At 53.0% G+C, this 20,283-nt stretch overlaps 1 protein-coding gene across 1 annotated transcript in view; it reads left to right on the plus strand.

Moving 5' to 3' along the window:
* MYO7A (myosin VIIA) overlaps positions 1-20,283 on the plus strand; it is a 104,213-nt gene that overhangs the window by 13,852 nt on the left and 70,078 nt on the right. The window contains exons 3-9 of the mRNA XM_055549164.1: positions 2,422-2,535; positions 6,606-6,758; positions 16,899-17,083; positions 17,762-17,883; positions 17,976-18,118; positions 18,372-18,485; positions 19,857-20,010. Coding sequence (XP_055405139.1) covers positions 2,422-2,535; positions 6,606-6,758; positions 16,899-17,083; positions 17,762-17,883; positions 17,976-18,118; positions 18,372-18,485; positions 19,857-20,010 — 985 coding nt within the window. The remainder of the gene's footprint in view (positions 1-2,421; positions 2,536-6,605; positions 6,759-16,898; positions 17,084-17,761; positions 17,884-17,975; positions 18,119-18,371; positions 18,486-19,856; positions 20,011-20,283) is intronic.

Consider the following 20,283-nt stretch of genomic DNA (forward strand, 5'->3'; position numbering starts at 1 on the left):
TGCTTTCCCTTCACTGCTCTGTCCCCAGAGTCTGGAATGAAACTGGCCTATAGCAGGCTCTCCACAAATGTGCTCCAAATGACTGAACTAACTCTTCAGGGGGTGGAGAGGAGGAGGAAAGAGGTGGGGCAGTGAAGAGGGGTTGGGAAGAGTTGCTGTTTGCTCTTGGATAAATGTCCACTCAGTGGAAAGATGGGGAGGGGAGGAGGGGATGTGGAACAGAATAGCCTGGGCAGGGGTGTGTCTGGTGGTCCTGGGTCAGCACTTAGAGAGGGCAAGGAGTGTGGCAGGAAACATAGCTTGGATTTGGGATTAAAGCAGTCGTGAGCATTAAACAGGGGAGTTTATGGGAAGTAACCATACAGCCTGGGCAACAGTAGATACTCAGCAAACACATGAGTTCTCCTCTCCACCCAAAGGCTCTCCAAAGTTTCTTAGTTTTTCTGGGAGAAAGCTTGGGTTTGCAGCTAGCATGTTTCTAACATGTGCTGACCTCCCACGAAGGGAAGTTCATAGTGTCAGCTGGGGCTGAAAAGTAGTTGATTCTGATGGGAACAGGAAGCTGAAACAGTGGCAAGTTGGCTTTGGTACTCAACGAGCCCACCCCTCACTGAGGCATGTGGAAACTGAGGTTCAAAGAGGTCAGGGACTTGTCTGAGGTCCCAAGCAGGTCCCCAAACCCAGTCTCATCAGATCATATCAGATCAGTTGCTCAGTCGTGTCCAACTCTTTGCGACCCCATGAATCGCAGCACGCCAGGCCTCCCTGTCCATCACCAACTCCCGGAGTTCACTCAGACTCACGTCCATCGAGTCAGTGATGCCATTCAGCCATCTCATCCTCTGTGGTCCCCTTCTCCTCCTGCCCCCAATCCCTCCCAGCATCAGAGTCTTTTCCAATGAGTCAACTCTTCGCATGAGGTGGCCAAAGTACTGGAGTTTCAGCTTTAGCATCATTCCTTCCAAAGAAATCCCAGGGCTGATCTCCTTCAGAATGGACTGGTTGGATCTCCTTGCAGTCCAAGGGACTCTCAAGAGTTCTCTTGAGAAATATCCGGGAGAAATATCAATAACCGAGTCTCATAGCCCAGAGCTATTTGCACTGGGCCATTTCTATGGGCTCATTTCATTGTGAATCAATTTTAGCAGCTGTTACGTTTCTAACTGCCGCTTGATATTTTTATTAGAATGTCCAGGTTCTTTTACCCTCTAGGGAATTTGGGAACCACCCAAAAAGAACACTCTTATTAAGATTAGAATAAAATTCAAGCTTTTACCTCCAGGTGAATAAGAGTGTATGAGTCCTGGTTCTTGCCGCCTCTCTCTCATCAGTCCTTCCTTCCTGCCTGAGGGCCTTTGCCCTTGTCATTTCCTCTGCCCAGATTTCTACCCTGCTCTTTCCTAGCCTGTCTGCTTCTCGCCCTTCAGGTCTCAGTTCAGAGGTTTCCTCCACAGAGTGGCTTCGCCAGCTTCTGAACCTCTGCTGGGCTGGCTCGGTGATTCTCCAGCACTGGGATCACTGTCATCGCCACACTACAGCCCTCCCAAGTGACTATTACTTGCTCAGTTGCTTGTTTTCAGCCTCCTTCCAACCCGAACGTACTTCCTCAGTATTTTTTTCTGGCTCCTCCCAACTAGAATGTGGACTCCATGCTCACTGCTTGATCCCCAGCATTTAGATCCATCGGTGTCTTGTACCTAGTAGGTGCTCAGTACATGTGTGTTTGATGCCAGTGCTGAAAGGTGGTTCTTCTAAATCCGTTCCCTGACTCTGAGCTGTAGATGTGGCTTCCGTGCATGCTCACTGAGCATGTAGCGAGAGCCAGGCTCGTGCCGGATGCTGCAAGGGATGCAGATGTGACGCTCTGCCCGCCCCCAAGAGACACTGTTGGGCTGTCCCCACGAGCCAGGAGACAGTGTGGCTGAGAGCGATGTCCACGTGTGCCACGGGGCCCAGCAGTGTCACTGCAGGGAAGTCAGAGCTGTGACTGTGAGTGTTGACCTTGGAGGTGATGGAGGCTGTTTGAATGTCTGGGGGAACTACTCCTTTAGGACGGAGGGGAAGTGGTTTGGGTGCTTCGGTGTTTCTGCCTAAACCTCAATGAGTCTACTGTACCTGTATGTGATGTAGAGCCTTGGGGAGAGCCGGGCTTTGGACAGGCCTGGGTTTGAAGCTGCTCAGCTGTGTGGCCTCAGCTGTTCCCCTCTCTGAGCCTCTGCTTATTCATCTGTAAACTGGGGACAGTCATGACACTGTGTAAGTGCCCAACCGAGGACCAGGCACCGAGGCTTCCACAGTGCTGGTTCTCTTTCCTCTTCTGTGGTTGACGCAAGAGCCGTTGGTGGTCGGGGTGGGCACAGCACTGCTCGGAAGGTGTTCCTGATGCCCCTCTCTGCTCACCTGGGACTCTCTCACCCACAGGGCGACTACGTCTGGATGGACCTGAGATCTGGGCAGGAGTTTGATGTGCCCATTGGAGCGGTGGTGAAGCTCTGTGATTCTGGGCAGATCCAGGTGGTGGACGATGAAGGCAATGTGAGTAGTCTGTTACCATCCCGCCCCCGTGCCTGGACAGGGGCACAGGCTGGTGGTGACCTGATGCAAGGACCTAGCAGGGACCAGCCTCAGGCGGGTGGAGACAGTTCCTGGGCCCCACTTCTGCCTCTCAGAGCTCCCTTCCTCTATGGAGCTTTCCCGACAGCCTCCATGAGAAGGAACCTCCCTTTTGCCCCATGATACTTGTTCTAATTTCCATAAGTACTTCGGTCTATTCTGCCTGGTGTTAGAGATGTGTGTCTGTGTGGACGTGCAAGTGTATATGGTGGGGGCAGGGAGGTGGCACTAGCCTGGGTGCTCCTCAGGTTCAGGGATGCTTTGGGATCAGAGAGACTGGATTCAAATCCCATCCTGCCCACTTGACGCCCAAGCTATGCAACCTTGGCCAAATCTCTTTCCCTCCTGAACCTCAGTTTCCTTTTCTGTAAAATGGAGATAACGACAACTATCTCACAGGGTTATTGACTCAGAAAACGGGGAGGTGCTCTGAAAACAGCCAGTCTGGTTCTGTGGGGTTAGATCATCAGATGAATCCACTGTCCACCCCAGTGCTGCCCGGGAATCAGTCTAACAGTTGAACCCTTTATCTCTTGTGACTCTGAAGGAAAGGGACACTGGAAGTGTAAATTTCAGAGGCAGTGAGAGTGGGGCCTTGGGGACGGAAGGTAAGGTCTAAAGTCAGGGTCCCATCTTAGAGAAGATGGGTGGGTGGCCCGGAAGAGGGGAAGCCTGGAAACTCTGGACGTGTGTTCATGGGCATGGCACATGTGTATGTGGCAGGGGCATGTGTAAATGTGGTGCGGAGTATAAGGCTGTGGTTTGGTAGAGATGTGAGGGTCCAGGGAGATTCAGTTCACCATAATTTGGGTTGTACCCAATGCTGTGAGTGGCACTGGGAACATAGAGACAGTCCCTTCTTAGCCTCCGAGTCTGATGGAAGTGAAAGGGTGCCGTGACTTGGAGAAGAAGGCTCTGTTGGGGGTTGGGATGGGCTCTGGATCCTGGAGGCCCAGTACTGGCTGTGGAAAGGTGGGGGCATTATTATTATTTATCCCTGCAGCCTCCAGAGGTACCAGCCTTGGGGTTTGCAAAGCCCTTTGACCCAAGTTCTGTCTTTAAGTCCTCACAGTGTGTGTGAAAGGCAGGGAGGACAGCCTCTGTGACCTCAAGGGGAAACTGGAGTCCAGGGAGGGACCCCAGGACCACTCACACTAGTGAGCTAGTGAGGGATGCTGTGTGAGGGGCCAGGATCCCAGGCCTCCGGCCCTATGTGTGTGATTCCTCTCCTGACATCTCAGTGGCGACTTTGGAGCTCCGGTTCTGTTAACCACACTTTTGTCCCCTGGGCTTTAGAAGCAGAGTGCCGCAGTGTCATCCCACAGGCTCCAGTTCCAGGGCCCTCTAGGAAGCCCCTGTGAGGTTGCAGGTGCAGAATGGGGGCTCGGGTTTGGCTGGCAGCACAGATAGGTCCAGGAACCAGCCTGGAACCCCCGGGGTGGGGCCCAGGGACTCTGCCTGCAGGCTTGAGTTTCACCTGGGTCATGTTGCATGTCAGATGGTGTCCCGTAACTGTGTCACCAGATCCCAGAGATCCACTCCCACTCGCCCCCACAGAGGCCCTGAGAATGGGGGCTGCAGAGTGGGGAGGAATGTGACTGGCTGGCTGGGAACAGGATGGGGCCTGCGTTGCTTCGGTGGCGCTGGGCCCCGGGAGTGGGGGTGGGGGGTGGTTTCTGGCCTCTTCTTTTACCAGCTTTTCCCACTCCCATTCCCTCCCTGCTCCACCTCCAAGCTATCATCTTTGACCTCTCTGTCTGCCACAGACTCCCCCAACCTGAGGCTGGGTGAGTCACATCTGGTTCCCTGGAGCACGATGAAGCTCTCCCTAGAGAAGTTTCTCTATGAAGATGTGCTGAATCAATGAGAGGCCACGGTTCCCATCTTCACTGAAGTGCTAATACTCTGCTTTTGTCCAAGCCATTCTTATTGTTGGACATCCCCTTCTTCCCCTCCTCTGCAGAGCACATGGTCCCTGTCTCTCTGAATTCATTGCCAGGTCAGCTCTTTCCCAAATGTGTCCCCAGGCTCTCTGTGTCTCTCACTGGTATACCTTCAGGGCCAGGCCTCAGTTTCTGTCCTGGTTACACTTTGGTCTGTGTGGTAGGTGTCTGTGGACATTGACCTGAGGGGTGCTGACCTCAGCTGTGTGACTCTCCATGCAGGAAAGGAGTGGGGAGAGGCTCAGCTCTGCCATTTAACTGAGCAGAGCGCTCCACCTCTCCAGTGTACAGCCTCACTGTAAAACAGGGCCAGTAATTCCATGATGCAATGTTAAGAGGAACAAATGAGAATATACACCTCTTTTGCAACAAAAACTAGAAGGCTTTAGAGTGATAATACCCAGGACTGGTTGATCAGTTACCAGGTACTAGGGCTTTTTAGACCTGACAGGAGTGAAACAAAAGTTGACCATTATCATATCTATTAACCCTCCCAACATCCCTAAGAAAAGGGGATTGTTATTCTCATCCCCATTTCGTAGATGAGGTCATAGAGGTTCAGGGAAGCACAGGGCTACGGGTCTTGCGGAGGCTGAGCTACCTCTGAACTCTGGGCTGAAGTGTCCTGTGGAGGAATTATGGAAACAGAGGCTGGGGTCGAGTGCGGAAGGCAGACAGCCTGCCTGGCAAGGTCTCCCCTCTGGCCCATGCTAGGGCCTAGGACCAAGTAGGGAAAGGGAATTTTCCAATTGGATCAACTTTTATCAAGAAATGGGATGGAAGAGAGGAATGTTCCACCCGGGATTGGAAAGTCTAGGAGGGTTCTCTGATCTCGCCATCCAGCCCATTCACGTCAGGGCTGTGTGAGGGCCTGACCTGGAATGCAATGCCCCTGGCCCAGGAAGTGCCTTGAAATGCCAGGGAAACTGGAGTCATTGGCAATGGCTAGCCTGTCCCTGAGCTCTTTGAGGGCCTTGGTCGTCTGATCCTGTTTTCTCATGTGAAGTAAGGGAGCTGGAATAGGGGACTTGTGGGCTCTCTCCATGACTAGGACTTGGCTTTTAATTCAGACTTGGTTCCTAGTAGTCAGAAAGTCGGCCATCTGTTCATCAGGAATTCTCTGCCCTGTCTTTGTGCCTGGCCCCTGTTTGAAGCACTGTGAACCAGGGTATAGTGAACATGGAACCTAACCGCCCAGCCCTGGGGAAAATTGAGGGGTCAGGGCCAGAACCGTGTTCACACAATGGTAACCCAGTGTGACCACTGCCTTGCAGTGGGAGACCCAGGGTGTGGGGGGCCTAGAGGAGGCCCTGACCCAGCCATGGGAACCCTGACTCCTGCCTGGTCCTCAGGCTCCTATGGTTCTGGCATTTGGGAATAGGGAGAGGGACCCAGAGGTCTTTGGAAGTTTGACTCAGGTTATAGCCATACTACAGAGCACAGGAGCGATTCCCATTTCTCTGAGAGGTGAGGATTGTGAGTAGAGGGTGCTGGAGACCTCCGTGGGGAGGTGAGGATTCCAACAGTCAGAGGAAACCACGGCTTTGCAAGCTCTATGAACAAGCCAAGGCGATCGCCCAGATGTGCAACCATCTGCCACCCCGTGGCAGCAGGAGATAGTGCAGTAGTATCGCACTATCCGAGCAACTTTTTGTGCTACTGTTTACTGGAGTTTGGATTTGAGGTCAAGTCTAACTCCAATTATTACACTTTTCACTCCATCCTATAAACTGACTGGAGAGACTAATCCCTTTTATGACGGCCACAAGGTAGGCCCAAAGTCCCTGCCATGCCCACCTCTAAGGTCTGCAAAAGAGAATTTCCTAAGAGGAGGAAGAGCGCTCCATGGAGGTTAAGGGTAGGTGGTATCACTTTTACTCGTGGGAGTCAACCTGTTAGAACTGATTGTGTTTGGCCGCAGGAGAGGACGAGGCCCTTATGGGGTCGCAGATATCCGGGGTTCCCGTCCCTCCAGGGACCCTTCCCTGGCAGAGTGCAGCCTGTGTCCCAGGAGGACGAGCTGACGTTAGCCACTGTGCATCTCCGCAGGAACACTGGATTTCCCCGCAGAACGCCACGCACATCAAGCCCATGCACCCCACGTCGGTCCACGGCGTGGAGGACATGATCCGCTTGGGGGACCTCAATGAAGCCGGCATCCTGCGCAACCTGCTCATTAGATACCGAGACCATCTCATCTACGTGAGTCTTGCCTCACCAGCCAGCCGCCCCGCCCACCTTCCACTTGTAACCCTGCCCCGCCCCGCCCCCGCAGCTGGCCTGCTGGGATCAGGGAGTCAGCCCTCGCCTACAGCCGCTCTGTCTGTGGCTTATTTTTTCTTTCGTTCTGGATGGCAACCCTCTCCAGTGTTCTCGCCTGGGGAATCCCATGGACAGAGGAGCCTGGCAGGCTACAGTCCATGGGGTCACAAAGATTCCGACACGACTGAGTGACTAACACTTTCTTGTGTGGTCTGTGATTGCAGAATGGGAAGTTTTTCCCACAGGTTCCTGTGCCTCTGTAGGGAGACTGCTGAAACTGCTGGGAGACTAGACCAGGCAGGGGAGGGCAACAGGCTTGGTGCTTTGCCCAGGGATGGGGGATCTGTGGTTTTCCCTGGGTTTGCGGTGGGATCAGGACCTGCCATGGATCTTCCAAAGTCAAGAGGAGGATGGGCTGGAAGTCTGTATCCTCAGGAAGGGGATGGAGGATGAAACATGCTCCTGGATCCCCCAAAACCTTGATACTAGAACCCGTCATACACACATGCCACACTTTCTCACCTTGAAACTCACGAGGACAAAGAAAGAACATCTCACTCAGCCAGGACTGAGTTGATCCCAAGAGGTAAGCTCAGAGACCATCAGGACACGATGGTCCCATCGAGACCATTAGTCTAGAGATCCTCACACTTTTTGGCCTCAGGAACCCCTTATGCTCTTAAATATTATTGAGGGCCTCATAGAGCTTTTGTTTATGTATGTCATATCTATTGATATTTACCATATTACAAATTATAACCAGGACATATAAAATTATTAATTCATTAAAAAATAACCACAAAAATCCATTATAGAATAACATAGCATATTTTTAAGAAAATACATTTGTCAGTATAAAACAATTAATGAGAAGAGTGGCACTGTTTTACAGGTTTTCAAATTCAAATATCTTTAGTATCTGATTTAATATTATGGTGGGCCCAAAAGTGTGTTTGCTTCTGAATTTTTTGGCCAACTCAATAGAAGACAACCTGATTTTCTGCCACACATCCATACTGATGTGATATTGTTTTGGCTGAAGTGTATGAAGAAAATCTGGCCTCACAGATATGCTGGTGGAAAAGACAAGGCTTTGTGGACTTCCTGAAAGGATCCTGGGGATCCTCAGGGATCTCAGCCTTCTCTGAGAATGGCTGATCTAGCCCCATAGTCCCATTTTACAGAAAGGGAAACTGAGGCTTCACAAGGCTGAGTTGTAGAGCTGTGCGCTGGGGTCACTGCATGTCTCTGGCCTGAGCAGCTCAGGGGCAAAGGAAGCCATGGATGTACAACAAAGAAAGAGCTGGAGGGAACTTCCTGACCCGCAGGTCCCCAGGCCAGTCATGCTCAGGGGAGGTGGGGTGATAAGTGCAGAGCTGGTCACACAGGGTCTGTGAAAGTGAGGCCTCACTCCCAGTTCCCTTCCTGAATGCCAGGAGAGATGGCATTCAGGAAGGGGCATTGCATGATCAGAAGACCTGAGGCAGGACCGTGCCAGGCAAGTGAGTTGTCAGGACCATGAATGGGAGACAGGGCCGGGAGAGTCTGAGGGAGCCTGAGGAAGCACAACAAGGAGTTCAGGGCCCCCAGAAGCTCTGGCATTGTGGCACCTCAGCTTCTGGGGAGCCCCATCCCCACTCTGGGTCCTTCTGCAGCCCTGGGCTCTCAAGCTGTGCTCTGGCCCTGGACATGTGTTGATTGTGTAGGCAGAGACAGCAGCTTTCTCAGGGAGCCCCTTAGTACTGACAAAGCCCCTTTTACTCCTTCCCTCATCCAGAGGGCAGGACATGATGGTACCTCCAGACATGAGCAGCATCACCCAGTCAGGGGGGTGGGGCTAGGATTTGAACCCAGGCCAGAGATTCCCTACGGGATCACTGGTGTCAACACCCCAGTTCTTGGCAGTTCCCTGCCCCCTCCTCTTCTTGGATAGCAGGTGGACACGGGAGAGACCTGGGGCTCTCCATGCCACTCGCCCAGGCCTGGGTGGAGTGTGATGCTTGGGTCTGGAGGTGAGCAGGAGCCTGTCCCCCTGCCTGCCCAGGGAGGCTGCTGCAGAGCTCGCGTCCTGATGCAGTCTCCTGTCGAGGGGAACTTCACAGGAAGGAGCTGAGTGGGGGCTGTCTCCACCAGGGACCCTGCATACCATGTCTAAGGATAACTCTGAGGCATGTAGTTGGTTCTTTTGCACACAGTTTAGTGATTTTGCCAGCAAACTGGTTTCTCTCATGTGAGGGAGTCGGTTGGTTGATTCAAAGAACAAAGGCAAAAACAGGATCCAAAAGGGAGAAGAGAGGAAAAAATTTTAGACAGTCTGGCATAAGTAAATCTTTTTTTTTTTGGATGCGCCATACAATATGTGAGATTTTAATTCCTCCACTGGGGGTTGAAGCTTCACTCCCTGCATTGGAAGCGCCGAGTCTTAACCACTGGACTGCCCTAAAGTTCAGGAAGTTCTGTTCACTGCCCAGATCAGTGAATCTGGTTTGTTAAGTTTTCAGAGTAGACTAATTAGCTGGCTTCCCTGGTGGCTCAGATGGTAAAGAATATGCCTGCAATGCAGGAGACCCAGGTTGGATCCCTGGGTTGGGAAGATTCCCTGGAGAAGGGAATGGCAACCCACTCCAGTGTTCTTGCATGGAGAATTCCATGGACAGGGGAACCTGGTGGGCTACATACAGTTCATGGGGTCACAGAGAGTTGGACATGACTGAGCAACTAATGTTCTTCTGTGTGTGATTAGCAGGCAGTCAGGAGAGAAATCAGCCTGGACGTTATGGCCTTACCTAGGTTGACTATGGGATCAAATAAAAGAATTCCAGAGATTTATGGATTCTCCAGAAAACCCTGCAGTCTGCGCCATTTAGCTCATTAGAGGTTTTGCTAGTAACCATTCTGACTGATTTTAGGGTGAAGGATAGGAAGTGGGGGTGGGGAGGGCATGGGGATGGAGCCTGGATGAGATGTCTAAGCTCTCTTTCCCATTCAGAGACTCACGGTCAGAAATCCAGCCACAGCACCTGGAAGGTCCCCAGCTTGTGTAGTCTGTGGACCTAAGATTCAGGGTGTCTGTTGGTGCAGGGTCCTGCACTCCAGCACTGCAGGGCTCAAGGAGGTTTCCTTGACTTGCTGACTCTATGCTTCTGTGACTGAATGGATGAAGTAGGATTAGACCAGGGCTTTGAAGAAGCAGCTGGGCTATAGTCCCACCCAGAAACTGTACCTGTCCCTAACCATGGCAACCCTGGTCACTTCATGGCTTAGGTTACCCTGGGTACAGCCCTACACACCTGCAATTTCCTCAGATTACCCCGGCCACTCATAGCCTTGGGCCTGAAGGATGATCTGTCCCTGTCTGCCCAGGGCTTGCCTGCTCCAGCTGGTCTTCCCCTAGGAGCCTGAGGGACAGCACCCCAGGGCTGTAAATTAGCCTCAGACACCCTAAGTGAGGCAGAGCCCTCAGAGGACCCTTAGCAACCTCTCAACTGAAGGAGAAAATTTTGAGCAGACACCACTGAGACAAACATTCAAGTCTAAGGTCCTTTCACGATATCCTGAGAACGTGAACTGGAATCCCTTTGACCAAGATGCAGTGGAAATGGTTCAGTTCAGTCGCTCAGTCATGTCCGACTCTTTGCGACCCCATGAATCGCAGCACGCCAGGCCTCCCTGTCTATCACCAACTCCCGGAGTTCACTCAGACTCACGTCCATCGAGTCAGTGATGCCATCCAGCCATCTCATCCTCTGTCGTCCCCTTCTCCTCCTGCCCCCAATCCCTCCCAGCATCAGAGTCTTTTCCAATGAGTCAACTCTTCACATGAGGTGGCCAAAGTACTGGAGTTTCAGCTTTAGCATCATTCCTTCCAAAGAAATCCCAGGGCTGATCTCCTTCAGAGTGGACTGGTTGGATCTCCTTGCAGTCCAAGGGACTCTCAAGAGTCTTCTCCAACACCACAGTTCAAAAGCATCAATTCTTCGGTGCTCAGCCTTCTTCACAGTCCAACTCTCACATCCATACATGACCACTGGAAAAACCATAGCTTTGACTAGACGGACCTTTGTTGGCAAAGTAATGTCTCTGCTTTTGAATATGCTATCTAGGTTGGTCATAACTTTCCTTCCAAAGGAATGGTTAGTGGGAATGGTTAGTATTTGTTAATTTCAAGTGTGAGATAATTTGCAGAGTAATTTACAGTAGGATTGTGAGTTAAGACTATGGTAGCATTGGTTCCACCAAGTATCAGTAACTTCTGAAGAAGGGGTTATATACATGTTGTTCATGATTCTGCATTTGATCACTATATCAAATACTCAGAATATATCAGATATACCAAAAGACACAGTGTGCTTCTGTTGAGTCAGACGAGTACTTAGTATTGGGTTAGTAAACTTTTTTGTGAGATTGAGATGTTGGTTGCTTATAGCATTGATACTATATGATGTGTGAGGTTTAGAGCAATTTTCTCTTAATCTCCACTGTATATATCTGAGTAATATGGCAGAAACGAATCTTTTTGTTTTAGTGTAATTTTAGCACCCAGGTGGTGTTAGTGATAAAGAACCCACCGCCAGTGCAGGACGCCTAAGAGACGTGGATTCAATATCTGGGTTGGGAAGATCCACTGGAGGAGGAAATGGCAACCCATTCCATTGTTCTGGCCTGGAAAATCGCATGGAGCTTGGCGGACTACAGTCTACAGGGTTGCAAAGAGTCAGACACAACTGAAGCAACTTAGCACACAGATAAGGCAGCATTTTTAATCTCTAGAAGACTACCATGAATAATGTTTATTGAGTCTTCAACTTATGCTAGGCACTGTTATAAGTATTTTACATGAATTAACTGATTTAATCCTCATAGTACCCCTTATGTGGGTTACCCTGGTGGCTCAGTGGTAAAGAACCCACCTTCCAATGCAGGAGATATAAGTTTGATTCCTGGGTTGGAAAGATCCCCTGGAGAAGGAAATGGCAACCCACTCCAGTGTTTTTGCATGGGAAATCCCATGGACAGAGGAGCCTGGTAGGCTACAGTCCATGGGGTCGCAATGAGTTGGACATGACTTAGTGACTAAAGAGCAAACAGCAGCCTCTCATTGGGTGGTCCCAGAGGCCAGGGGTCATTGCCGGGTCTTTCAGGGAACAGGTGGCAGGGCTGATGCTGAGTAGGGACTGGAGCTCTGGTCTGGGAGCTGGGAGACCTGGATCCAGGTGTTGGCAGGTGGCCTTTGGAGAATCCCTACTCATTTCTGGTCTCTGTCACCCCTTTGGTACATTGGATTGGGTAACTCTGTGACATTGGTATAGTTAGTATGTGTATCTTGGTCTCCATGGCCTACTAAGCGGAAGGCCCCAGGGATAGCAGGCCCAGGGGTTTCCCAGAGGAGGAGGTAGATTCCTACCATATCTCCTGGGGTGTGTCTCTGAGCCAAGAGAGGCTCCTTGATCTTCACCTGGAACTTGGGGCCCTCAAGGGACCTGTGTGCTATGTCCTTGACTCAGGAATAATCCTTATCTCTTCCCTACCCCAGCCCATGGCCCCACAGGGTGGGCTTTATCACTGGAGACTTAACAAAATGCCAGTGTTGGGGAGTGGACATTAACCCTCTGTTTACCGTGACCCTTGGAGAGACAGGGCCAGAGGGGCTCAGAGAGCAGTGCCCAGAGCCTAAGGGGGTGGACACATGCTGAGGTGCAGAGAGAGGCCTGAGACTCGTTGTCAGCAGTGGCCAAGCCCCTCACTTCTTCTGCCTCCCCTACCACCAGCCCCACAGTCTTGCAGGTGAATCCCTGGGATTTGGGGGAGTCCAGGTGGGGAGGTGAGAGCTGGGGCTCTGGTGCCAGGGTCCCTCCATTCTCCCACTCCCCACTTATCTGCTGTGTGACCTTGGCAAGTCCCGCCCCTTCTTGGAGGCTCAGTTCTCCCATCTGAGAAGGAGCGTCATAACTACGCCTCACAGGGGCCTTCTGACAGCACAGGGAGGGATAGCCTGGGAGCTGCAAATCCTGTGCCCAGCAGGGGGTGTGTCCTTGTTCCTCTGCTGGGGTGCGTCCTCTCTCTGAAGGAAGAGGCTTTTTCATTATTTAATTTGAAATGGGTGCAGGTGCTACAGATTGGAAAGTATTCCTTCTGCCGCAGACACAACCACTGCTACTAACTTCTTATCTATCCTCCAAGAGAAAGACTATGTATATATGATATCTGTGATATTAAATTATGCTAAAAATTTTTTATACATATATGATAGCATTGCTCCCCAGGCTGTTGTGTGCTTTTCCACTAGCCACAGCCGCGGGCCATCCTTCCTATCAGCATAGGCAGGGCTGCCACAGTATTGCTGACAGGGGTGTCCCCTTATGGACTTTCTTGGTGGCTCAGGTAGTAAAGAATCTGCCTGCAATGCAGGAGATCCCCTGGAGAAGGGCATGGCAACCCACTCCAGCATTCTTGCCTGGAGAATTCTGTGGACAGAGGAGCCTGGCAGGCTATTGTCTATGGTTTGTCTATGGGGTTGCAGAGAGTCGGACATGACTGAGCAACTAACCCTTGTCCCCTTAGCTCCTTCCTTGATGCTTCCTGTGGACAACAGTGAATTTCTTCTCCATCCATTAATTTAGTCACTCTTCCATTCACTCACCAAACACTTGCTGAGCATGTCCTATGCACTGTGCATACTGACCCTAGGTAGAGAGGAGAGCAAGGCTGGGGCCAGAGGCCTTGAACCAGAATTATGGAGGAGTCAGATGGTCAAGTGAAAGGAGCCAGGCAGGCTGTGATGGGTCACATGGGAGGGTGCTGGCTTCCTGCGGAGGGAGCGGTCATCTCTTGGATGCAAGGAATGATCGGGCATGAGCTGGGTGAGGGGGCAGGGGATGGAGCATGATGTTTTTAACTGAGCGTTTAATGTGGAGAGAGCCTCTGTCTGTGGGCTGTGGCCGTCAGGGGCCAGGGCTCAGGGGTCTTGTGGGCAGGGAAAGGATATGGACTTTGTCCTGAGGCCATGGGGAACCTTTTGAAGGTTTTTAGCAGGGGGATGACACAGTCCGATTTTCAAAGAGCTGACCCAGATTCCCAGTGGTGGACAGATTTAGGGGGCATGGTGGAAGCTGGGAGTCCAAGGGGAGGTGCCTGGCCAGGAGCATGGCCATGTCCATGGAGAGAAGTGGGTTGTTAGGAAGGAGGGGGAGGCTCCCCCAGCACCCCGCCCTGGTGAAGATGGTGGTGAAGGACAGTGGTGGCACTGTTGGCCGAGCTGGGAGGCAGAGGAGGAGCAGGGTTGGAGGGGAGAGTGGGCTGTGGTCTGGGCAGGCTGGTGGACATCAAGTGGGGATGTCCAGGAGGCAGAGGGCTGAGGGGCCTAGTGCTCGGGAGGGCCCTCTGGGCTGTGGGCAGAGGAGAGAGGGCCACGGAAGGGTGATGGGGAGAAAGGGTCCAGGCCCAGCCCCGGGAAGGCTCCTCGTGGTGTCTCAGTGCACCCTCGCCCTCTCTGGCACTGCCCCTCCCTGTGCTTGGTCACCGAGCCTCTCCTCAGGGCCACCTCGGTCTGGCTTTGACTCCCCCGTTGACCGGTTCATTGGGTTTGAAATAGCGCATCTGCCTCCAGCCTCTGTAACTGCTATTTATCCTTCCTGGCTGTCAGGGTGACCTTTCCCTAGCCATCTTCCCAAATGTCCTGTCCTTTCACGCCTCTGTGCTTGATTCCCATGCTTGATTCCCACTGAGAGCCCTCTGCCCGTCTGCACCCTCTCCATCTTGTGTGCCTGGGATGAGTTCCTTGGCCCCAGGCTCTCCCTCCCTGGCAGCCAGGTGTGGGTGTCAGCCTTCCCTTGTGCCTCAGGGAAGGGTTCCTGAATGACAGCACGCAGTCGGCCTCAGACCACATGGCAATCAAGGGCCAAGTGGTTGAGAGCCATGCCTGCCGTTAAGGAAATACTCAGAAGAAAGGAAGGTGCTTGTGGACAGCCAGCTCTGCACCAGGCACCTGTCCAAAGGTTGTGCCCTTTGGTCTTTACAGCAGCCTTGGGAGGTGGGTGTTAACCATACCCCTTTTACAGATGAACAGACAGAGAAGTAGAGATTTGCCACAGGGATTTTTTTTTTAAAGTTAGATTTTTAAAAATATAAATTTATTTATTTTAATTGGAGGCTAATTACTTTACAATATTGTAGTGGTTTTGCTATAAATTGACATGAATCTGCCACGGGTATACATGTGTTCCCCATCCTGAACCCCCCCGCCCACCTCCCTCCCCATCCCATCTCTTTGGGTCATCCCAGTGCTCCAGCCCCGAGCGCCCTGTCTCATGCACCGAACCTGGACTGGCAATTTGTTTCATATATGATAATATACATATTTCAACACCATTCTCCCAAATCATCCCACCCTTGCCCTCTCCCACAGAGTCCAAAAGACTGCTCTATTCATCTGTGTCTCTTTTGCTGTCTCGCATACAGGGTTATCGTTACCATCTTTTTAAATTCACAGGGATGTTTCTTGTGGCTGTCTCTCCCACCTGGGGACCATAATCTAGCTGATTCCCACTGCTTGGCAGGACTGAGCTGTGGGGGACAGTGGCCGAGGCCCCCTGGGGCTAGAGGTTGACAGGTCCTGCTCTGGGGAGTCAGCCCAATAGACTCACCTGGGCTGTGCTGGGTGTTGCTGGTGGAGCAGAGCCTTATCACCCCATTCCCACTGACGAGTTCTCTTTTGTCCCTACTTTCCAACCTCAGACTAACTGTGGAGGGCGGGTGAGTAGCACAGAGCAGGTTCCCGCTCTCCATATGTACTTGGCCTGGCAGCTCCCCTCCAGCCTCCTTCCCCGTCCCACCCCATCTCTGCTGCTCAGGCTCTGGCACACGGTCAGGCAGTCAGCCTGGTGAGGCTCAGCTGCTTCTGGCATGGGCTACTCAGAGGAAGAGCCAGGATGGGGAGAGGAGGGTCCTCTGGGGCTCAGAGGGGCGGTGTCTGGGAGGAGAGAAGCCTGGGTTTGGGGCGCTCAGGCCAGGACTGCTTTGCACGGCACAGCTGGCCCTGGGGTGGGCACTGGCTTGGTATGCGGTGCTGGCAGCAGCGCTTTCCCTGCATGGCCACCCAGGGGCTGAGGCTACCAGGGTGTGGCCGTGGCTCTGGTGTGACGCCCGCGGCCCCAGGTGGGAGGGGGTGGATGAGGCAGATCCCTTCCCTACATACTCACAACGTTCTTCAGCCCATCTGGGCTCAGATGTCAATAGAGCCATCACCAGTGATAGGCTGTGCGTGACCTTTTATAATTGGAGGGGGGAGCGGTGGGGAGTGGAGAAGGAGAAGTAACCCCTGAGGGCCTCACTGTGACCTAGAGGCAGGAGGACCAGGCCTTGTTGTCCCCTGTGTGGCAGGATCTGGGTCCGCAGCAGGAAATTTTGCACCCGGGTGCACTAACCAAGGAGCTTGAGGAGGGAAACCCCCGGAAGGCTCTCTGAGGTGTGTCTGGCCCCTGTGCCCACACCGCCTGGGGTAGCTGGGGGTGCTCTGTTCCCCAGAGTGCAGGGGCAGTGCTGCAGAGACAGGAGCCCACCCAGCCCCTTTAGCTCTTGATGGCTTCATTCCATTCCCTTCTCACCCACCCATCTCCTCCACTCTGGAAAGGTCCAGTTTGTGAATTTCACTCCCATAGTTTGAGGTGCAAGGTTTGGAGGCAAAGGTGGGAGTCAGCCTTTGAGGATTACCTGCAGGGTGCTATGAATTTTAAAGTCCACTATCTTCTTTAATCTTCATAGACAGTTATATTATACCCATTTTACAGATAAAGATAAGGAAATCGAGGCTTCAAGACCCTCCTTCCCTCCCTCACCCCCCGCTTCCTCCTTTCATCAAATGTTTCTAAGCACCTACTCTGAGCTGCCCCAATGCTAACCTGAAGCCCTCTGCCTACAACCCCACCCCACCCCCCGCCCAGCTCATAGGGAGGTAGGATTCCAACACCAAAGCCAGTGCTCTGCCTTCCAGAGGGACGGAGTAGGGCAGAGCCTGAGAGCTTTCTAGAATCAGAGCTCCCCCACATAGGAAGGGATGAGCTCTCTGTTCCTTGTTGCCCACAGACCTACACGGGCTCCATCTTGGTGGCTGTGAACCCCTACCAGCTGCTCTCTATCTACTCGCCGGAACACATCCGCCAGTATACCAACAAGAAGATTGGGGAGATGCCCCCCCACATCTTTGCCATTGCTGACAATTGCTACTTCAATATGAAGCGCAACAGCCGTGACCAGTGCTGCATCATCAGGTGGGCACCCAGCACCAGCATGGCGCTCCAGGCTCAGCCTCTAGAACTCCTGCTCTATGCTCCTGCTAATGCCTCATAATATAGAGAATCACCTCCCCTTTCCCAGGCCTTATACCTCTATTAATGTCACTAGAGCTCATGTTAGCTTTCGATGCCAACCTTACTGCTGGCTCCTGTTAAATTATGGTCAGTTACAATCCCAGGCTCCTATTCTCTCTTGGGCAGAGGATAAAAGAACAAAGCATTGACATGCTTAATTGACAGAGCATTGACAAAGTTAATGCCATGCAGTATGGCAGTATGGATGGAGGGGAAGGAAAGTTAACCAAGCTCCTTTTACCTTCCCCAGGTTTGAAAAGTCCTTGAAAGTGAAGTGTTTGTCACTTAGTCATGTCTGACTCTTTGCAACTCCATGGACTGTAGCCCACCAGGCTCCTCTGTCTGTGGAATTCTCCAGGCAAGAATACTGGAGTGGGTCACCATGCCCTCCTCCAGGGGATCTTCCCAACCCAGGGATTGAACCCAGGTCTCCCGCAATGCAGGCAGATTCTTTACCATCTGAACTACCAGGGAAGCCCCAAAAGGTCCTTAGTTTCAGCCCATTTTACTGATGAGGAGCTGACTGGAGTGGGACAGCAGCTGTAACAGGTCCCACCTCTGCCTGTGTCTCCTCTGCAGTGGGGAGTCTGGGGCAGGGAAGACAGAGAGCACGAAGCTGATCCTGCAGTTCCTGGCGGCCATCAGTGGGCAGCACTCGTGGATTGAACAGCAGGTGCTGGAAGCAACTCCCATCTTGGAAGGTAGGACTGGGGCTCTCAGGGAGGAGCTGGGTGGCTGTGGGGCAGGGGGGAAGTTGACATTGACCGTGACCCATGACCCATGACCCTTGCAGCGTTTGGGAATGCTAAGACCATCCGCAATGACAACTCAAGCCGCTTCGGGAAGTACATTGACATCCACTTCAACAAGCGGGGCGCCATTGAGGGCGCCAGGATCGAGCAGTACCTGCTGGAGAAGTCACGAGTCTGTCGCCAGGTGGGCCTGAGCCCCTGCACAGGAGCCCCTGACTCGGGATGGGGAGTATGGGGTGCACTTTGCATAGCCTTGCTTGTCCCTGTGTTCCTGCTTGCTTGCCTCAGGTCCTGGGATCCCATCAGGAAACCCACCCATGGGGACTTTTTCATGAAAGACACTTGTTAAAACAGTGAACTGCTTATAGTCTGATTGTCTGCTGCCCAATGGCCGTCCTGCCCTCCCATCCCCCAACACCTTGTGCCCACGTTTTCAGGCCCCGGATGAAAGGAATTACCACGTGTTCTACTGCATGCTGGAGGGCATGAATGAGGAGCAGAAGAGGAAGCTGGGCCTGGGCCAGGCCACGGACTATAACTACTTGGCCATGGTGAGGCCCAGGTGGGCACCCAGGGAGGGGGACACCTGTCCCAGCCCCTCCCCAGCTCCAGGCCTGGTGGGTGGGAACTTCTCTGTGGGCTTTTTTTCATCCTCTGATGGGCACCAGCCTACCATAAAGCGTGTTCCCCATGTGGGCACACACTTGCTCCCCCATCCATCTAGATGAATTCTTGCCACAGATACTAGTAATAATGCTTCGGTTGTGTCTGACTCATTGTGACCCCATGGACTGTAGCCTGCCAGGCTCCTCTGTCCATGGGATTCTCCAGGTAAGAATACTGAAGTGGGTTGGCATGCCCTCTTCTAGGGGATCTTCCTGGCCCAGGGATTGAACCTGCATCTCTCATACGTCTTACCTTGGCAGCAGGTCCAAACCACTAGCGCCACCTGGGAAGCCCGCCACAGACACACACATTCCTAAATGTGTAGGTGTCCCAGACCCAGGGACACAGAGACACGCATGTGCCTGCGTGTCTACACACTAGGCCCTGCCTGCACACATGTTCTGTGGAACTTCCGTCTTTGAGGTCGTGGAGACTGTGACCTCTGCCAGGCTCCCCCCAGGATTGTGGAGCACAGGCTGATGTGGCTTCAGCCTTGGGTGCTAGCTGGTTGCCAGGCCCTGGTGCCAGCCTCTTGCTGGGGTCTGGCCACCAAGGATAAGGGGGCCAGAGGCCTTTGCTGCCACTCAGTGCCAGTGAGGGGCCATGCACACAGCAGGCTGGCTTGGGGGGGCACTGCCTTCCTCTGCCCTGGGAGGAGCCCATGCCTGGTTGTCTAGAGCCAAGCTTAGCCAGCTGCGTGGACACAAATACGGGCTATAGCACTTGAGGGATATGGGACAACAAAGGTGTGTGTGTCTTGTAGGTGACGGGCCTTCCTGGACACTTCCTTTAGCTGGCTGGCACACTTGGACACACACACACACACACACGTCTCATAGGCACACACAGTGGGGCAGACCCCTTGACACCCTGCCTGTCGACAGTCACCACCCCACCTTCCACCCCAGGCTGCACCTGGTGAGGGGTTCAAGTCCCTGAGAGTGTGTGTCCACAGGGGGCGAGGGGCATGGTAAGGCCTTGGTGCTGTGACTGCAGGGCAGGGTGGCAGTGGCAGGCCTGGCATCAGTGACCTGGCTCCTCTCACTCTTGGGAAGAAGGGGCGTCCAGGCTCCCCTGATGCAGAACGTGTTCTTGAGAAGCCCAGCCACAAGCTTTCTAGATTTTCTGGAGGAGTCCTAGGTGAGGTCAGTGCCCAGAAACCCAGGCTGGCCCAGCCCAGGCACTGCCTCTCTGGGGGTAACCTATGGTCTCTGTGACACCCTCCTGCTCCTCTCTTTCCAACTTCCTGCCACCAGGGTAACTGTGTAACCTGTGAGGGCCGCGAGGACAGCCAGGAATATGCCAACATCCGCTCGGCCATGAAGGTGCTCATGTTCACGGACACGGAGAACTGGGAGATCTCGAAGCTGCTGGCTGCCATCCTGCACCTGGGCAACCTGCAGTATGAGGGTGAGGGCCCAGCGGCCACCTCTAGCAAGGAGGGAAGGCAGCGAAGCAAACGCGTTCTCTCGTCCAGCACTCCCAGAGCACTGACAGTGTGCCAGGCTGGGAGGTGGTGCCAGGCTATGGCAGGTGCCGGGTCCACTCTGCTCTTGCTCTGGTGTCCAGCATGGTTCCTGGACCGAGCAAGAGCCCTAGGAAAGTTTGCTCAGTGAATGAATGAATGATCCCAGATCTAAGGTGCTCACAGTCCAATGAGTCTTGAAAGACAGAGACATGGGG

The sequence above is a fragment of the Bubalus kerabau genome, chromosome 15 (assembly GCF_029407905.1).
Source record: "Bubalus kerabau isolate K-KA32 ecotype Philippines breed swamp buffalo chromosome 15, PCC_UOA_SB_1v2, whole genome shotgun sequence".
Classification (NCBI taxonomy): domain Eukaryota; kingdom Metazoa; phylum Chordata; class Mammalia; order Artiodactyla; family Bovidae; genus Bubalus; species Bubalus kerabau.